Raw genomic sequence first — 18,824 nt, forward strand, 5'->3', positions numbered from 1 at the left:
GGGAGGCATGGTGGTGGGAGGGCAGGTGTGGGGGAGGGAGGAGGACCACAGGGAGTGGGGGAGGGAGGAGGACCACAGGGAATGGGGGCAGCTCTGACTCCTCAGTCCCCAAGAAGGACTGGTAGGTGGAGTTGAGGATGTTTGCACAAGCAAACCCTTTGAAGCTCTTCTCTCGTCCTCCCCACTCTGGACCTGGTTCCCTCCCCTCCATAAAGCCATTAGCTTCTGGTGCCAGCCCTATCTCTACTCCATCTCTCTTGGTTCCAGTCGGTGCATTCACAGACCTCCTGCCCTGAGGGACAGGGAGGATTTATTGGGGGGAGAGGGGAGAGGGGGAGGAGGTATCCTTTAGAGGAGGAGAAGTCTGTTAGGAAAGCAGGGTGTGGGGAGCTGTTAGTCGGCCGCGCTAGAGGCCGGATCATTTCCGAGCTGGCTCTGCATGACAAAGGGGAAGGAGCAAGTTTCTTCTTTGATCTGCCCCCTGCCGGCCCCGCACACCTGCCTGTTGGTGCTCCCGCCCCAGCTGAGACCTCAAGAAGAAAAACCAAAAGGGGGTGGGAACCAGGCTGTGGCCCAGCTTTCCTGGATCCTGTTCAGGTCACCTTCCTCTCTTGGTGGCCCCAGGACAAAAATATCTCCCAGGCTGATGACCCGAAGCACCTGCCGCCCCCTCCCACAGAGCCTGGAGTCCCAGGGCCGGGGGAGCCGCGCGGTGAGACGGGGTGGGAGCGGCTGGGAGTGCGTGCCAGTGTGTGTGTGCGCGCGTGCGTGTGTAGAGTTGGAGGTGTTAAGGGGTCTGGGAAGAAGACTCATTGGAGATGTGGGGTCACGCCCTGGATGGAAGCTAAGGGGGAAACGAGGTGGGGGTGAGAGGGAGGGGGCGTGTTTTTTTTTTTTTTTTTTTTTAAGATTTTTTATTTTTTATTTGTCAGAGAGAGAGAGAGAGGGAGAGAGAGTGAGTGAGCAGAGGCAGAGGCAGAGGGAGAAGCAGGCTCCCTGCCCAGCAAGGAGCCCGATGTGGGACTCGATCCCAGGACGCTGGGATCATGACCTGAGCCGAAGGCAGCTGCTTAACCAACTGAGCCACCCAGGCGTCCCAGGGGGGCGTGTTTTTATAGACTTGCTGTGGGAGCCAGAAGCAAGGATTTTCCGCCCGTTTCCAAGGGCTGGAGAAAAGGTTGTCTTTCGGGGGATACAGACACGGGCGTGAGTTACAAAGAGCATAGGCAAAGACGTGGGAAGCTCTTGAGCTACAAGGGAAGGGGTCGTTGCTTCTGGAAGATGGGTCCTGGGCACAGACCATTGAGGCCGGAGTTGCAGACCAAGAGCTCACTGTTGCCGTCAGCGCTCCTGGCCGCCCCTAGAGGGCCACAGCGCAGAGGAGGGCAAGGAGGCCACCAAGGAAGAGACCACCTCACCCAAGGGAGCTTTGGGGACACATGGCATTTCTCAGACGAGTTGCCCTGAGGAAGTGCAGAGTCCTCACTCTTCGGTCTGCTCTGTTCCCGGTAAACAAGGGCTTTGATGTGGAAGCTTCCTTGGAGTGGGAAGGGTACAGTTGGGGAGGGAAGACTCCTATTGGGCTGTCGGCAAATCTAACTCCCCAGCTGTTCTTAGTGCCTGGAGGAGAGTTCTGGCTGGAGTGAGACGCACAGGGAGGAGCGGATGGTGCTGTGGTTTCTTTGGATGTTCTGGAAGAAGGGCAGGTGTGCACTGCAGCGACCAGAGCATCTTCCTTAAAGCGACCTTGAGCACACTCTGTTCTGGAAATGACTTGTTTGCCTTTCTCTTTTCTCCTTTCTCAGCTCATTGTTCCGTTTGGAATTAGGTCCTGGGTAGGGTTCCCACAGTTTGGGGTAAGAGACACAAAGGCGGTCCCCTGGTAAGAAAAGTAGCAGTAGGAGATGGAGGATGGAAAGAGGCTGAATCTCTTTGTGGGGGGAGCAGAACTTGATGTTGGACACCCCCTCACCCAGCTCATTCTCGGTGCTTTCCCCCATCCTCCTCTCCGCAGGTCTTGCCTCATTGGCTGCATCTCCACATTGGTTCTCCCTCCATTCTCTCTTCTCCAGGGAGCCCCATTTCAGAAGCCAACCGCCCCCGGGGTCTTCCCAGGACACTGGGGAGGGCCGAGGCCCAGGCCCACCATGCCCAGCCTGTTGCTGCTCGCCGCTGCTCTGCTGTCCAGCTGGGCCCAGCTTCCGGCCGAAGCCAGCTCCTGGTGGTGAGTGAGAGGGGCTGAGGCCCTTCTCTACAACCTACACCTCTTTGGTAATTAAATGTGGAGAAGGGTCACCGTGTGTTGTGATCGTTCCTTTATTCGTAGGAATCCTAAGGACTGCTTTTATCCCAGGAAAACTAGGACAGCCTTTTCTCTCACAAGCCCCCAGAGCTAAAGGTTCAGCAAGGATAAAGGATTAGTGCATTTGGTTTTTTCCTCTGATCCTGTCCGCTTTCCCCTTTTTTGGGACTGTCCTCTGTCCCCATGGATTGTTAGAAATAGCTCTCGCTTTGCTATTGGATCAGTAAGAACATGGATTTCTTTTTTTTTCCCCCGGTGGGTACAAGGAGAGTAGAATTCCTATTTGATAAGTCTGATGACCGGATGGGAGGCTGAGAGCTTTGCAGGACCATTGTGTGTGGCCTTCTTTTGTATTTTTAAGACTATTGTCATGGCCAAGTCAACCTGGAAAAGGCCAGCCCTCCCCACCTATCTTGCCGCGTCTGGGCCCCCTTACATTGGTCTCAGAGGTACCTCTACCGTCTTCTCCTCTAACTGACCACTTTACTGTATCTGGTAGAGGATGAGCCAAAGCGAGAGCGCCTGAACGGATAGAGTGGGTTATGGGATTTGTGGGTGGGATATGGAAGCGAAAACATTTAGACTAGGTTGTGATGTATGTAAATTGGCTTCTGTTTGCCAGGCGTAAGGGCAGTGTTACTTGAAGGAAATTGACTGCTTTCCATCACACCCTGCACTCGGGTTAGAGTGAGTGCGTCACCCTCTTTCCCCGAATAAGTCATGTGCTCTCCGGGGGAGGTTTGGCTGTTTCCGTCCTCTGCCTGGAATGAATGTCCTCCGCCCGCTCTGTCGCCCTTCTTTGCCTGCACCCCATTCTTTAAGACTCCCTTCACACTCTGGCCATTGCCTTATAAAAATCTTTTCTCCGGCTGGAAGAGCTCTTTCTCTGTCTGATCACCATGGAGCCAGAAGCTCAAGTCTAGCTTTGGCCCTTGACCTCTCCCGTATCATCTGCATTTGTGCCTCAGTTTCCTACAGTGCCCTGTAAAGGCAGGGCCTCTGTTTTAGCAGATTTCTTTTCCAAACCCTTAGTACAGGGCCTTGCACACAGAAGGAAAGCTAAGTGTGCCGAGTGAATGGTTTCAGGCTGCATGCAAGCCTAGGCTCACCCCTGGGCCTTCCGTCCCCTTTCTGGATCTCCGCTGTAGGTCATTAGCTATGAACCCGGTGCAGAGACCTGAGATGTTTATCATCGGTGCCCAGCCCGTGTGCAGCCAGCTTCCTGGGCTCTCCCCTGGCCAGAGGAAGCTGTGCCAACTGTACCAGGAGCACATGGCCTACATCGGGGAGGGAGCCAAGACGGGCATCAAGGAGTGCCAGTACCAATTTCGCCAGCGGCGGTGGAACTGTAGCACAGTGGACAACGCGTCCGTCTTTGGGAGAGTCATGCAGATAGGTAAGAGCCCACCACCGACACTTGGCTGGCTACAGGAGCCGGGCTCACCTCCCAGGCCTGGCACAGAGAGCCCCCACAAGGGTCTAGGTGAGTTCTCTGAGGCTTGGAAGCGGTGTGCAAGCGGAGTGGGAGATGCACACGGGAAGCAGAGTCTCAGATGGGATGTCGGTCCCCACCCGTGCTAGTGCTCTGTGAGCCCTCTGCTCCCAGCTTCACCCTGTCTGGGGCAGTCTGCCGGCGACTCGCTCCAAGAAGGTGGCAGAAACAGCAGAGTTGAGTCAGAGTGGATTAGCAGACGTGCCCACCGCCGCTGACCTTTGTCTCAGCACGGGTGGGCGGGGGTCAGACGGGGGAAGGGCTTTGACAGCATTGGGTAGAGAACCGAAAATCGCAGCTCTGAAAGTCGAGATGAATTTTGCCTCTGCCACTTGGATCCTGAGAGAGAGATAGAAGCTTTGAGCCAGATTGGTGATAGCTGTCATTAACCTGACCCAGATCCAGTCCTGACTTTTTCATTCCAAAGGGATGTGTGTGAATGTGGGGGAAGGGGACACACCCAGAAGAAAGATGAGAGGCCACCTCTTCCTGGATTCCTGTCCCTTCCCCTCTCCCCCACTCTCGGACTCTCTGGCTGCCCTATTGCTTAGATGGAGGTGTGATTTGAGGTCTAATTGTTTTAGGTCCTTTTGAAATGCAATCCTCCCCTCCCTGGCAAGAAATTGAGAAATCCGGCCCTATTCTATTGGGTCTGATCCCCAGGGCCATAGAAAGAAGGTGTTAGGGCACTGTATTCTCCTGTCTCCCATTCTCCAAAAGAATTTCCCCTCCAAGGAAGGAGGACATTTGGGAGTTACCTGGGGCTGGGTTTTTCCCCCTCAAAGAAGAATGATTTTAGCAGCAAGCAGGGTATGAGGAAGGCCCCTCCCTCTTGACCTCTTTCCCCTACCCATATTGACAAGTGAGGATGGCGGGGTGGAGTATGCTTTGAACCTTGCTGCCCTTGTCCTTCCTCTAGTATCGACTCAAGGTCTAGACAAGGAGGGCTCACGTGTTCCTGCAACAGTCTTATTCGGCAGCTTTCCTAAAGGAATGGACTTGGGGTTGAGTGGGAACTGTTTATGATTTATTGATTCTTTTCAAATACACTTAGTATCCAGTAAAGTCTTAGCAGCACTCCTGGCACTGGGTTCTGGGTGTGGACAGCAGGAGGACCACAGGTTTAGAAAGAGGCATCCACAAATCACTTTCAGGGACCTAATGTGTGCCTGACATCGGCTAGATCCTTTTTGTGTGTAATTTTGTTTGAGTGAGGGCCAAAAAGTGAGCTTCACTTGAGGAAAGGAAGGAGTTAGCAGGAATGGAAGTGCCACTGGGTGTGGACTGGCTTGGGGGAATGACTTGTGCAAGCCTACCCTCCCATTCTCCCTGGACCCTATTCTGTTACGAACGGAACTCCCTGCTTGCCTTATTTTCACAGTTTCTCTTTGTAGCTTCCCTTCAGACTTATGCTACCTGGGAAGCTATCCTCCATACATGCCCTTGGGCCCAGGGTGCCTCTTGGGGAATCCTCTCTCGGGGCTCTCCTATATGACTTCCAAGAAAGTCCTCCCTTCTTTGAAGCTGCTGCAAGGGTCCACCACCAGAGGGCAGCAGAGCAGCTTGGAGGGAGCCAGTGGCACGTCGCTCAGCCTTGGTCAGGGCGCATGAGGGCACCTTCCTGGCAGCTGGGTCGAACTACTGAGGAACAGAGAGAAGGCGTGCTCGTGTCCTGCTGCCTCCTGGTAGGGAGACGGTGTCAGGTCTCTAGCAGCAACATTGGCTGCGGGTTAATTAGCCTTTATCCTTGAGGTGGTTCGGGTTTCCATTCTGAGTTGTTTCTCCTACAGAGAAGCCCCCCCACCTTGCTGCCCATTCCAAAGCCCTGCATTATGTCTTGCTGGTTGAGAGTAGTACTACGAGTCTGTACTTCCCAAAGGACCCAGTTGCTCCCCAGAATGCAGAGCTGCCCACCCTCGGTGCCCCAACCAAAAGAGGCAGAACCTTTGCCAGGACCTTAATCCACCTGAGGACAGAGTAGGATCCGAACCCATCATGATACGTAAGGCAGGACGGTCAGAGCCCATAGTGTCTGCAGTATTTTGCTCAGATGCAGGCATATTATTTTGAAAGGCAGTTCTGAGAGGCATGATTCAGCTTGGAAAAGCGTGTTTGCTAGAGCACTAAGGAAGAAATCAGACATATGTAGCCTGGAAAAGACAACACATAAAAGGCCTATCAGTTGTTTTCAAATGCTGAAAGGCTGTCAAATGGGAAGGGATTAGACAGCAGAGCTCCAGCGGGTGGAAGTTACAGGGAGGCGTTTTCCAACTGACTATAAGAAAGATCGTTCTGGTGATTAAAGTCATTAAAAAGATGATGGGCTGGGTTGCCTTGAGGAACACTGTGAAAAGGAAGAGTCCCCATGGGAGGGATGTAGGCTACGGATCCGGGCTCCTCCCTGTCCCAGGATGCCGGGTCAGGGGGTTGAGACTCCACCTTAGGAAGATTTTTCAGGCATGGCTCCCTCACAGAGGGGAATAGGCCTTCCTCCCTTCAAGTCCATCGGTCACCCTAGCATCCTGGTTGCTCATTCTCCTAGTCTAACTACCCTAGATTAGATAGAGCCCTGGTCTCTGGCTACGGATCAGCCCTGACTCAGATGTGGGTCCTGATGGCTGAATCATGAGTGTGAATTCCTGCCTCATCTGGGTTTTTCTTGTCCTGCTCCTAGTCCACATCTGACCAGAAGTTGACCCCTGGTTCCTTGAGAAAAACTGACCTGCCCAGTCTGGTCTGGTGGCAAGCTTGACTGTGTCCCGCCTAGATGATCAAGGAGGGCAAAGTGAGAGATCCTTCTAGACCAGTTGAGGATTGTAGACTGCTTCCGTCTTCACCCGCCAAGGCAGGATTATGGGATGTCTACTGCTTTCATTTTTTTTTTAAGATTTTATTTAATTATTTGAGATAGAGAGTGTGTGTGTAAGAGAGAGCACGACAGAAAGAGAGAGAACACAGCAGGGGAAGGCGTAGAGGGAGAAACAGACTCCCTTCTGAGCAGGGAGCTGGCTATGGGACTTGATCCCAGGACCCTGAGGGATCATTACCCAAGCCAAAGGCAGACCCTTAACTGACTAAGACCCAACCAGGCGCCCCTATTTTATTTTATTCTTAAGATTTTGTTTTTTTTAAGTAATCTCTATACCTGTCGTGGGGCTTGAGTTTACAGCCCCAAGATTAGGAGTCACAGACTCTACCGACTGAGCCAGCCAAGCACCCTATTAGTTGCCTTTTTGATTCTAGGCATCCTCGTGCGTGTATAGTGGTTTCGCCAGGTGATTTTTTAAAAAAGATTTTATTTATTTATTTGTTAGAGAGAGAGTACAAGCAGGGGAAGCAGCAGGCAGAGGAAGAAGCAGCCAGAAGCCCAGTGTGGGGCTTGATCCCTGGGATCACGACCTGAGCCGAAGGCAGACACTCAAATGACTGAGCCCCCCAGGCATCCTCTCGTGGTGATTTTGATTTGCATTTCCCTGGAGGCTGAATATTATTTTTTATAAACATTTTTATTAAAATGGAACATGTATCCTAGGAGTTTTAAGTGGTTCACTAAGTAATAGAGAGGAACACAGTTCAGAGTTTCTCCTGGAAGTGATCTGGATTGTGCCCAGTATCCTGTAGCTGTGGTTTCCCAGTGCTCTCAAGTGGGGAGGCAGCATGGATCCCGCGGAAGACAGAGCAAAACAGTGTGGATGATTCTGGACATTGTAATTCTGGCTCACTTCTCCTCCTTGTCTCTGCCACTGTCTAGCTAGATAATGGCAACAATAAAAAAGACAGATGTGTGGCCCATCAAGTGGTGAGAAATGGTGACCTGCATTTTTGCTAGGATACAGACTCCTGCTATTGGTCCCATGATTTCTACTCTGGCTCATTCTGTTCGTCCCACATGTCCCATAAACTCCTTAATGCCCACTCCCCCCTCCATTTAGGTCTGCCTCCTCGGAATCTACTGGCCACGTAACCTTCCCTGGAATGGATGTTAGTGTGGGCCAGGGCTGGAGGGATTCATTCTAGTGTGTGAGCTCACAGGGTAGAGGAGACAAATTTCTGCTCATTATCAAGAGGAGTTCCTAACCATTAGAGCCATGGGACATGCAAGATGCTTCTCCTGACATTGTTTCCCCTTCTGGGAGTGTTGGAGGCCGGGCGATGGTGTTGGGGCCGGAAAAGGTGGAAGGAAGGAAGGGGCCTGCCTAGGGAGCTGGCATCCCTCACCCCCTCTCCCGCCTTCTCTTGCAGGGAGCCGGGAGACCGCCTTCACCTACGCAGTGAGTGCCGCGGGAGTGGTGAACGCCATCAGCCGGGCTTGCAGGGAGGGTGAGCTCTCCACATGCGGCTGCAGCCGGACAGCGAGGCCCAAGGACCTTCCCCGGGACTGGCTGTGGGGCGGCTGTGGGGACAATGTGGAGTACGGCTACCGCTTTGCCAAGGAGTTCGTGGATGCCCGCGAGCGGGAGAAGAACTTCGCCAAGGGGTCGGAGGAGCAGGGCCGGGTGCTCATGAACCTGCAGAACAACGAGGCGGGTCGGAGGGTAAGCAGAGCTCCCCCACCTCCACACGCACATGCACACGCACGCACACTCACACACATGCACACACACACACAAGCTCGCCCTGGGCTAACACACTGCTCCTGGGCTGAGCTGGGAGCCCTGGCCTGGCCATGAGGAAGGGGGTCGTCCTGACCACAGGGAATCTTACCTCCAGGATTATGGGATGCCTCCTTTTTTTTTTTTTTTTTTTTAAGATTTCATTTATTTATTTGAGAGAGAAAGAGAGCGTGAGAGAGGGCCCACATTGCCGACCTGATCCATTTCACGAGACTCCATTCCCCAGCTGGGCACGTGCCACTGTCATTTTTATAAGCCTCGTTAATTTCTCCCCAGGACGGCTGTCCCTAGAGCCCTTAGGAGCAGCCTTGTCATCAGGATTCCAGGTGCTCGAAGTAGAGTTCTTGTCAAGCAGATAGGACGGTTGGAAGTTGAGGCCATGAGACCCAGACTAGGGTTTATGATTTGGGAGAGGCACAGGGGAAAGCAGAGCCTACGTTTAAGAGCTGCTGTCGTGCCCATCCAGAGGCCTGATCCTAAAGCACATGTCCGCGCTAATGGCAGACACACTTCAATGCCAGAGGGCCGTGCAGGAGGCAGGTGGGTGCCTCAGGGTCTCCCTGAGAGGCATGAGGTCTGAGTGCTGTGTGGTACGAGTCGCTCCCGGCTCAGGGCCGGGGGGACCACAGACCTCTCAGGAAACGACACAGACTTCTTTCTGGGAGTGTTTTCTGCCTTCGGGTCTGTGTCAAGCCAGCTGGCTCAGGGGCTCAGGCAAGATACTGTCGCGAGACCAAAGAACTAATGAGAAACAATGAGACTAGCGGTTTCCTGAGGAGAAATCAATTCAGAAAGTTCATGTTGGTTCATTTGGTGATTCAGTGACAGGATATGGATGTATTTCTAAAAAAAATATTTACCAATTTTTAAAAAATCGACTTCTGTTTCTTAGGAACATGTACCAAATAAATGGAATTGAAACGGCTTCTCGTGGACTGGGGACCTGTGATGTTGGGTTGTGGAAACTTAGTCTCATCAGTAGTGGGATGTCACGTTGAAATTAGAGTTGTTCATTTGCCCAGTGCCTTCCTTTCAGAGCCCATCTCCAGAGGCTAGAGGTGTGTGTGAGGGGTGGTGTGAATCCGTGGGGTCGTGAGTTCTGGTGGTTGTTCTGGTTCGAACCAGGACACAGAGAACAGCACTGTCTTAGATGACCTTCCACTCTGAGGGCATCTGTGGAGCCTACCTCTTTCCCCCACGACTTCCTCTCTGTTTGGCAGCCTGCATGCCAGTCTTTGGGGATCTAACTGTGTGAGAGCCGTTAAGATCTTCACTTTCTCTCCTGACTGCCCAAATTCTATCCATTTTTTAAGATCCTGGTTCAAAATACCACCTATTCCCTAAAATCCTTCCCATCCCCCATCATGAGTAGTCTCTGCTTCTGAACTGAGGGAGGTTAATTGCTACCTTTTGAGGTACGGCCTCCATCGCCTCCTCCCACTGGCTGTAGCTCCCTCAGCTCAGGGATTCCGTCCATAGCTCTTGGCAGCACTCTCACTGTGCTTTACGCGGGTGGGTGGGCGCGTGCAAGTCAGAGCAAAGGTCCCACGGTGCCGCCTAGGAAGAGGTCAAATTCATGGAAGGCTGTTTCCTGTCTCTGCTCTGAGCTCTCCTTGGGGCATTGTGGCAGATGCTGAGGTGACTAGGCCTTCATCCTAATCTGGGCTCCATTTCAGTCACAGTCTTGACCCCACTTCTGCTGGCTCCTCATTTTATTGCCCTTAATTGTTTGTTTGTTTGTTCTGGCCCTTATCTTGGCCAACCTTCCTTCCATCTGCCTTGTTTCTCACTTACACACCTTCCCCGTCTTCCTCTGTCTGTCTCCCTGCCTTTGGGTCCCCCTCCCCCAGCCTCCACACCTCTTCCACAGCCTTTATCTCTCCCTTTGCTTCTGTCTGCACCAGGTTGGGAATTCCTGTCCCTCTATATTTTTTATCCGCTCTCCAAGAAGCAGGCCTCCACCATCAATCACCATCTGAGGCCAAGGTACTCACCTCCCACCTCCTCACACCTACACAAAAAAATTCCGTAGGAAAGACTAAAATGGTGGCAGGAATTGAAAATTCCCTGGATTTGTATTTTACAACCAGTTAAAGGTTTTATTTTTAAGTCATCTCTACACCCAACATGAGGCTCAAACTCCCAGCCCCGAGATCAAGGGTCGAACGCTCCACCGACTGAGCCAGTCAGGCGCCCCAGCCAATTTTTTTTTTCCCCCTAATGGAATATCTAGGATCTGACATCTTGGCCACAGAGTAAATCTGGGGCATACTTTGCAGGAAATTTCTCTTGGCCTTTGAGAGACTCTAGTAACCCCATTTTAGACATTGATGGCCAGAGCAGTTGGTTGATACTGCCTTGTCACTCAAGGGCTTAAGCATTTTCCAGATAAAAGCTGTCTAATCCTCATGACATTCCTATCAGTTACAAAGCTCAGTCACACCATTAGACAGTGCAGAAGAGGGACTTAGGGCTTTGTCAGGAGGCAAGATGCAGAACTAAGAAAATGTTTTAAAAATTTGCTTTTATTGCTTTTCCAGTTGGCAGGAAAGGCTAAAAATTGGGATTTATTTTTCTTCCTTCTCCTGTCAGAGGAGCTTCTCTACATCATCAAGAGTAAATATTTAAGAATTCAACTGTTACAGTGTCCTTCTTCATAGAGGCTGGTGGAATGAATGTCTCCTTAGTGAAGATCCGTGACACTCTTTCCTCTCCGATTTGTTTTACAAAAGCTCCTGTTCCTCCTCTGCGGTGTCCTCTTCAGCTCTCCTTCCTTAAATCTCCCTAATTGTTGACTCCCAGTAGAGATGCTTATCCTGTCCCCTTGGTCACTTAGTGGCAGGGTACACAGTTTTAGGCCCTTAATGTTTCCTGCTTCCAGCAGCACCAGATGCCTGACCTCCCTCACTAAACCAAGGACCATTTCCAGAGGAATGTCAGGCCCCAGCTCAGACTGGGGGGGATTTGTGCCAGAAGAGGGTAATTGCAGACCCCGTCTTTGAAGTGCCTGTTGGAATGGGGTGTTGGTTCCTTTATGCCGTGGGCCTGGAGCTGCCAGCCCAGTACTGGTGCCTTTAACCTTGGGGAGGAGCCTCCATCCTTCTCTCCCCTAAGCCGTTTATAAGCCTCAAGACTGGAGTGCAAAAGGGCTAGCCATTCTGACTCCCTTCTGGGTGGCCCTGAACAGAATATTGAGCCTCTCTAGAGCTTCAGTTTCTCCAGCACACAACAGTAGGGATAATTCCACACCAGAAAAAAAGAAAAAAAAATCAGGAAGAGTTTTGACAATAGTGATATGAGCTAATGATGGTGAAGCTATTTCTTGCACCTGCAGTGGTGTCTGCACAGTGCTGAATAAAGACACAATCTGGGGACTCTTGAAAAGAAATCTGAGAGAAACCCTTGAAAAAGGAGTCCCGACTCAGTTGGTGACAATGGCTGTGGCATAAGAAAATGTTCTGCAGCGGGCTTGCATTTTTATCCCGCCATCTGTACGCCCGGGCCTGCTGCCAGGGCCGTCGGACACAATGCATCAGGGTGCTTTTCATTGAAAAGCACTTTGTAAGCAGCATTCTGGTCGACTCTTGCTTTTTAAAAAAATTTTGATTTGGGATAACCCAAGTTCAAATCCACTCCACATTGTTGTGGTTCAGTGGCTTCGAGATGGGTTTGTTTTCAGATGAATCACCCCTGTCGGTGGGCCCAGCGACCCACTCTTGCCCGGCCCAGGGCTCCACTCCTCTTCTTGCCCGCTTAGCCTCTCCAGGGGGTGTCTGCAGGTGCCGGGTGCAAGGAAATGGTCTCGTTCAACAGCCCCATGTGGTCTGTGCTGAGGTCCCTGTGACTCTGTGGAGTTAATCGCCAAATGTTAACACAGAAAAGGGGGCCGTTGAGTTCTTGGGGGATTTGGTGAAGTCACGGACAGCTTTTGTCCAGCCACCACCATGCAGTTTCTGTCACAGGCTGGTAGTACGGCTGGATTTTTTATTTTAGCCCCTGACTGTACTCCGTGTCATGCAAAAGCTGGACACGGTTTGTTGGTTTGTATTTGTTTGTTTGAGGCTTGGTTCAAGATAGAAATATCCTTTTTTTCCCCGTGATCGTGAACATAACACATGTATCATAACAAGTTGAAGTAATAAGACATGGACAAAGTAGGAAGGGCAAGGGCACCAAATGCCATCGTCCTTGGAGCCGATCAGACGTGGACATTGCCTCCCCCGCGTTTTTCGGCCCAGTGCTCCTTTTATCTGCTTTCTATCTGGGTAACCAAGCTTCCTGGAAAGATCTTTCTGTACATTTGAGAAACGACTCTTCTGCCCCTCCCTATCCCACCCCCTTCCGTGTTTGGCCTCTGGGTGCCCCCAGCCACCCTCCTACCATCTGCCCCCACCCCCCCCCCGGGGCTCCTCCTTCTGATCACCTTCTTTCTGCACCCCCTTAGGCTGTGTACAAGATGGCAGATGTGGCCTGCAAATGCCACGGCGTCTCGGGCTCCTGCAGCCTCAAGACGTGCTGGCTGCAGCTGGCCGAGTTCCGCAAGGTGGGGGACCAGCTGAAGGAGAAGTACGACAGCGCGGCCGCCATGCGCATCACCCGCAAAGGCAAGCTGGAGCTGGTCAACAGCCGCTTCAACCAGCCCACCCCGGAGGACCTGGTCTACGTGGACCCCAGCCCGGACTACTGCCTGCGCAACGAGACCACGGGCTCGCTGGGCACGCAGGGCCGCCTATGCAACAAGACATCAGAGGGCATGGACGGCTGCGAGCTCATGTGCTGCGGCCGCGGCTACGACCAGTTCAAGAGCGTGCAGACGGAGCGCTGCCACTGCAAGTTCCACTGGTGCTGCTACGTCAAGTGCAAGAAGTGCACGGAGATCGTCGACCAGTACGTCTGTAAATAGCTGGCGGGGGTGCTCTTCCAGCCACTTCGCCACTCTGCCTCACAAAGTTTATATTATATAAATCTATATAAATCTATTTTATATTTGTATAAATAAAGGGATGGATGATAAATAATTAAGAGAAGAAAATGGAAAGGAAAAGCTTATTTAAGAGACGCTGGAGGTGTTTGAGGATTGCGCTGTGCTTGGTTCTCTACTCCCGGTGGGTGTGGGGGCAGGGGCTCTCCTCCCCTCCCTCTTGCGGGGACTCTCAGGATGTAGGGACATGGGACTAGTCACTGTCTATCCACCATGGCCTTGAGGAGACAAGTGGTGGTTGGATGGAGAAGATGATTTTGTCTGGAAGTCTGGAGCCTTTGCCGGCTGGATGACCACCCTGTGACCCCTGTCACTGGGCCAGGAGGCCCTGTGCAAGGCGCCAGGAGCTCTGCTTACACCATCCCATCTTCAGGGTCTTGTCCGGAATACTGACTGATTCCGGAAGAGGGCCGGTGTTTTCTTACCCTTTCTCTCGGGCATGTCCTGGCAGAATCCACAGTTAATGGGAATGAGCCGAGGTCTGATGTCATCCCTGACAGGTGACCACAGAGGAGCCTGCACCTCCGCAGACTCCCAGGCATGTCTGTCTAGCGAGAATTACCCACCCTCCACAGTTCACCAGGTCCTGCCACCGGTTCCCGCACTGAGGGGAAAGGGGGTCGATTGGCCTGACATGTTAGGAGAGGGATGAACTGAATGTTTGTGCCTGAGCCGCAGAGAGCCAGGAGTGTAACTGGACCGAGCAAACGTTGCACCGTGCTCCCACAGGGAGAGGAAACGGGATGCTGCTGCTGTCACTTCCTCCACCCCGGGGGAGGCCCCCTGAGCGACAGGATGTGTGGCCGGGTCAGGCTCGGCTGGCCTGGCACGCTCTTTTCATCTCTGCCCCAGATGTACAGTTTCTCTCTGACATTAAAGACCCTTCACTGGAGTTTCTCTCCCTTTCCTTCTTTGGACACACAATAATCTTTCTTGAGTCTCCTTTTCTTTTTGATCTGATCCTTGGAACCCTGGTACATGGCGTGTGCATGTGGAAGAGGGTAAGGAAATGGAAACTTTTCAGGGCTCTAGTCTGGCCTGGCCTGGTTGGAGACAGAGACAGAGTAATAGGAGAATTGAATAAGGGAAAGCATTTAAGCACTCTCCCCAAGGACCAGCCCAAACTTAAATACTCGTAAATGCTAGCTATTACTATTACTCTTAGGAACAAAAGAATTCAGAGATTTCAGTTTAAACCTCATGTTGACCTTCCCTTCTTCTCCCATCCTACAGCACCCCACCCCCGGTCACCCCTGGTTTGTTCACTGGGTCCTTGGTAAAACACAGGTAATGGGGACACTCTCTGCAGCCTTGTCTCTGTTTCCATGTCCAGTCTCAGACTCCAGAATCTGGAGCCAGGAGAGAGAAGAAGCTAGAGGAGGATCCACGAAGGGAGATGTTACATTCTAGAAAGGGAGGAAGTAGTTCCTGGGATGCATGGGTCCAGGTGCACAAGAGTGACCAGCCTACAGGGGACCCACTGAGTCACCCCATAAAGACACCGGTTTCGTTCCAGAAAAGTTTTAATTCTGGAGAAATAATGGAATTCAGGAGTCCACTTGGGTTATAATGAGCAAATTATATTGCAAAACAATCTCAAAGAGATTCTGTCTGAATCAGAATTGGGTCCATGTGTACCACTTGTGTCTTTAGGGCCTAGAGAAGAGCCTCCTGACTTGTCATCAAAGAATCTCAGGCCTCGGGTTGTTTCACCCTATTCCTCACGTGATTATTCAGAATCCTTTGGTTGACATTTTCGAGATGAACAGTTCATGAAAGAAAGTGATTGAACTCAACTGGCCTACAAAAGATCCAAACCACGTCCTTGGCTTCATTAGCTGGCATTCAGCCAAATGAACTTGGTCATGCAGACCCACCAGTAATTATAAGGGTTTGGAACACTGGCTGGCACTCCTGCCCTTCCTCACATCACCGTCGTCACTCCTGGAGGGTTACCTTATGTCAGGTGCTTCAAGTGCTCAAGAGCCAAAATTCAGCTCCTCTTTAGAAACTTCAGGAAATTAGCCATGAGTGACTGGTCCACAGAAAGAGACCTTCATGTTCACGAAAGGAGAAGCATCACCCCTGTTAGGCTGAGGTCTTCCTGCAGAGTCATGGCGAGGGGATGGAGTAAACATTAAATATTTTCTTTCTGACCTAGGGAGCAAGTCATGTGTTCAAACACCAGTGTGACTGTTGCAACCGCTGACCACCAAGGTTAGGAAAGATTGACTTGTCCAAATAGATTGGCATGAAGTTACAGTTATATGCGTGTTAAGCCCTGGTGAGCTGGCAGTTGTCTGTGACGTGACCAGTAATCTGTAGGAATGTGGCTGGAAAATCTGAAGACCCACCCAGGACAGTGAGCATCTGCTCAGAAACCACACTGCAAAAATGCAGAGTCCTAGGTCTCCAACATCAGTGATTTGCATCCAGTTGGTCTGGGGTTGAGCTGGGGCAACTGTCCGAATCTTTAAAAATGCCCTGAGGGGCTCCTCTGCTGGTCAGGTAGAGCTGCAGGAAGAGAGGCATCTGGCTGCCCTGTGCAGGATTTTTCTAGAACATAAAATGTATTATGATCGACATGTCATCTCACTGAAGGATCACTGCATTGGATATAATGCCTTGATCAAGAAATCCTAGCCATCCTGGGGATCCTTTCTATTGAGGGGAAAGGGCATTCTGGTCCAGAGCAGAACTGGTTTTCCTGGGATGTTCTACCTCCCTCCTCTGCCCAGGACTGGTAGGGGGAAGCCTACAGATGTGTTACATATAGAGGAAGGTAATATTCACTTAGTTATCTTGTCTTCAAGATAAAATTGGGAGGATGGTATGTCTGACTGCCTCCATTTCGATAGGAGGGTAAGAAAGCAGTCCCAGGCTTAAGGTGAGGGCAGCCCTCTGTTCATAAAGGCACTCTGATGAAAGTCTCCCAAGAATTTGGATTCGAAACCCTAATCTGGAGAATTCAGTTCCTGGTCAGCTGCTCTCTGTGCTTGGCAAAGGTGAGAAACAAAACTTGCCGCGTTTATTCCTCCCTGCCTGGTGTCTCCCTTCGGCTTTGTCATCCACTGGAGTTCTAGAAGCTAGCAAGACATCAGCTGCAGTCCTTTATCAAAAAAGAAACCTCCTGCTTGGGCAGAGAGCCACACGATCCCGAGACGGTGGAAGAAAATAGTCATTTCCGTCTTAAAACGGGCTCTGACGCATAGCCAGACCCCACTGACACTGGTCACATGTATCTTGGGAGGACTTGAGTGTGTGCGTGCGTGTCTGCGGGTGGGTGTGTGGGGGTGCGCGTGCCTGCTCATGCACACCCATGCACGCAGGAATGGATGTTTCTGGTAGGTTCTGGAGGGGAAATGGGGAGGCACTTGAGGCAAGGAAGCTGTAAAAAAAGTAAAAATCACTGTCACCCCTTCTGGCCGAGATGCTGCAGAATGTGGACGGTCCCTCTTGACTGGAGGTCCTTGTGCTCTAGTTGGGTAGCGACGGCAGCCTTCCTAGCTCTGGAAGGAATGTGGGGAAGCTGAGAAGGGCCACCTGAGCCCTTCTTGCTTGCTAAAATTCTTGGTAGTCCTTTATCATTCTGGAATCCCTGCACTGTATTTACAGCAAAACACTAAGTAATTTAATTCCTGGTTTTACATAAGATTGATGGGTAATTTGCCCGTAAGTAGGAAGGTTTTGCCTAGATGTGAGGGTCAGGCATTAGGCAACAGGAAGACTGAGCTCTCAGCTCCTCGCACAGCTAATTTTCTAGATGGTTTGGGCATTCATCCTGTAGATTATCCACATTCTTAGCCTTCTCCCTCCTGCTGTCTGCCTTTTGGTCTTCAATCTGTTCATTTGCAACTCTACCAGAGGCAGCAACGGAAGATAGAACCAAATCAGTTCATTTGGGCCTCCTAAGTAGTTTTGATAAATAACGGAGAGGGAAAAGGAGGGGCTAAAATTAGATTTTAAAATTATCTGTGAATTTAATGTGTCACTTATGTGTATTATCTACTGCTCCCCATGATAACTGAAAATAGATGGAAGCTGTCTGCAGCCGGAGCAGGTAGGAAACCACGGTATCTGTGACAGAGTTTGCCTTGGGGTGGGGCCTCTCAGTGAAGCATCAGAAGGGACCTATAAAAGAAAAGACGCTTTGGAAAGGGCAAACTTTTTTTTTTTTAGGATTTACTTTATTATTATTATTTTAAAAGATTTTATTTATTTATTTGACAGACAGAGATCACAAGTAGGCAGAGCAGCAGACAGAGAGAGAGGGGGAAGCAGGCTCCCCCTGAGCAGACAGCCCGATGCGGGGCTCAATCCCAGGACCCTGGGATCATGACCTGAGCTGAAGGCAGAGGCTTTAACCCACTGAGCCACCCAGGCACCCCTCACTTATTTATTTTTAAGATTTTATTTATTTATTTGAGAGAGAGAGAGAGCATGAGAGGGAAGAGGGTCAGATGCGGGGCTCGATCCCGGGACTCCAGGATCATGACTTGAGCTGAAGGCAGTCTCTTAACCAAGTGAACCAGCCAGGCGTCCATTTTTAAAGAATTTATTTATCTACCTTAGAGAAAGAGCTAGCCCAGCAGGGGGAGGGGCAGAGGGAGAGAAAGAGGGAAAGCAGACTTCCAGCTGAGGAGGGAGCCTAATGGTGAGATCGGTTTGATCTCATGATCCTGGTATCTGAGCAGAAACCAAGAGTTGGAGGACCAACTGACTGAGCCACCCAGGTGCCCCAGGGTAAACCTTTTTAATCCAATTTTATTATAAAGCCAAAAGGAAAGGGTATTGTTTAAAGTGGCCCTCTCCCTCCAGTAAATTTTCTAAGACTTGGGGCTTGTGTTCTGTGTGTTGGGTCAACAGGCCCTTCTCCTGGCACTTGACCTGAAGTTTATGACCTTTCCTCATATACTTACATTATTTCCAGAGACCATTTGAGTAGAGAGGAAGTTTCATAGAGGATTTTTCAAAATCTGTTTCCAGCTGTGTCTCCTAGTACCTTAAAGAGTACCTAGCTCAGAGAAAGCATTCAATAAATATTTGCTGAGTGAATGAATGAATGAATGAATGATGATTTTTACTAAACAGATGAGGACACTGAGGGATAAGATGAACTGCCCAGGCCACTGTGTAGTTTATTCTTCCAAAGTTGTAAGCAACAGAAATCAACTTGAATCAGCTTCAGGGGAAGGAGGCAGTTATAAGGCTCCAGGACAGTCTTAGTGACTCCAGGGTCTTTGGGAGCTGAAGGCAGACCCCTCAGGCTCTCTCTCCCTCTTCCTCCTCCTTCTCTGCAGACCCACTTCCTCTGCTCCTCATGGCGAGCAACTTGGCCGCCCACGGCATCCGAGGTAACAGACTCCAGCTCCAGCTGGAGTGACTCCAAATCTGGAAAGTGGAAAGTGACTCCAAATCTTTACTCACCCCTGTGCC

At 51.0% G+C, this 18,824-nt stretch overlaps 1 protein-coding gene across 1 annotated transcript; it reads left to right on the plus strand.

The window, feature by feature from the left end:
* Positions 1-586: 586 nt before the first annotated feature.
* Positions 587-14,273, plus strand: WNT5B (Wnt family member 5B). The gene is made up of 5 exons (XM_080811351.1): positions 587-712; positions 2,073-2,224; positions 3,451-3,698; positions 8,037-8,329; positions 12,852-14,273. The coding sequence occupies exons 1-5, from the start codon at positions 647-649 to the stop codon at positions 13,308-13,310; spliced, it is 1,218 nt and encodes a 405-aa protein (XP_080667477.1). The 5' UTR covers positions 587-646; the 3' UTR covers positions 13,311-14,273.
* Positions 14,274-18,824: the final 4,551 nt, after the last annotated feature.

Source organism: Martes martes (assembly GCF_963455335.1).
Source record: "Martes martes genome assembly, chromosome: 8".
Classification (NCBI taxonomy): domain Eukaryota; kingdom Metazoa; phylum Chordata; class Mammalia; order Carnivora; family Mustelidae; genus Martes; species Martes martes.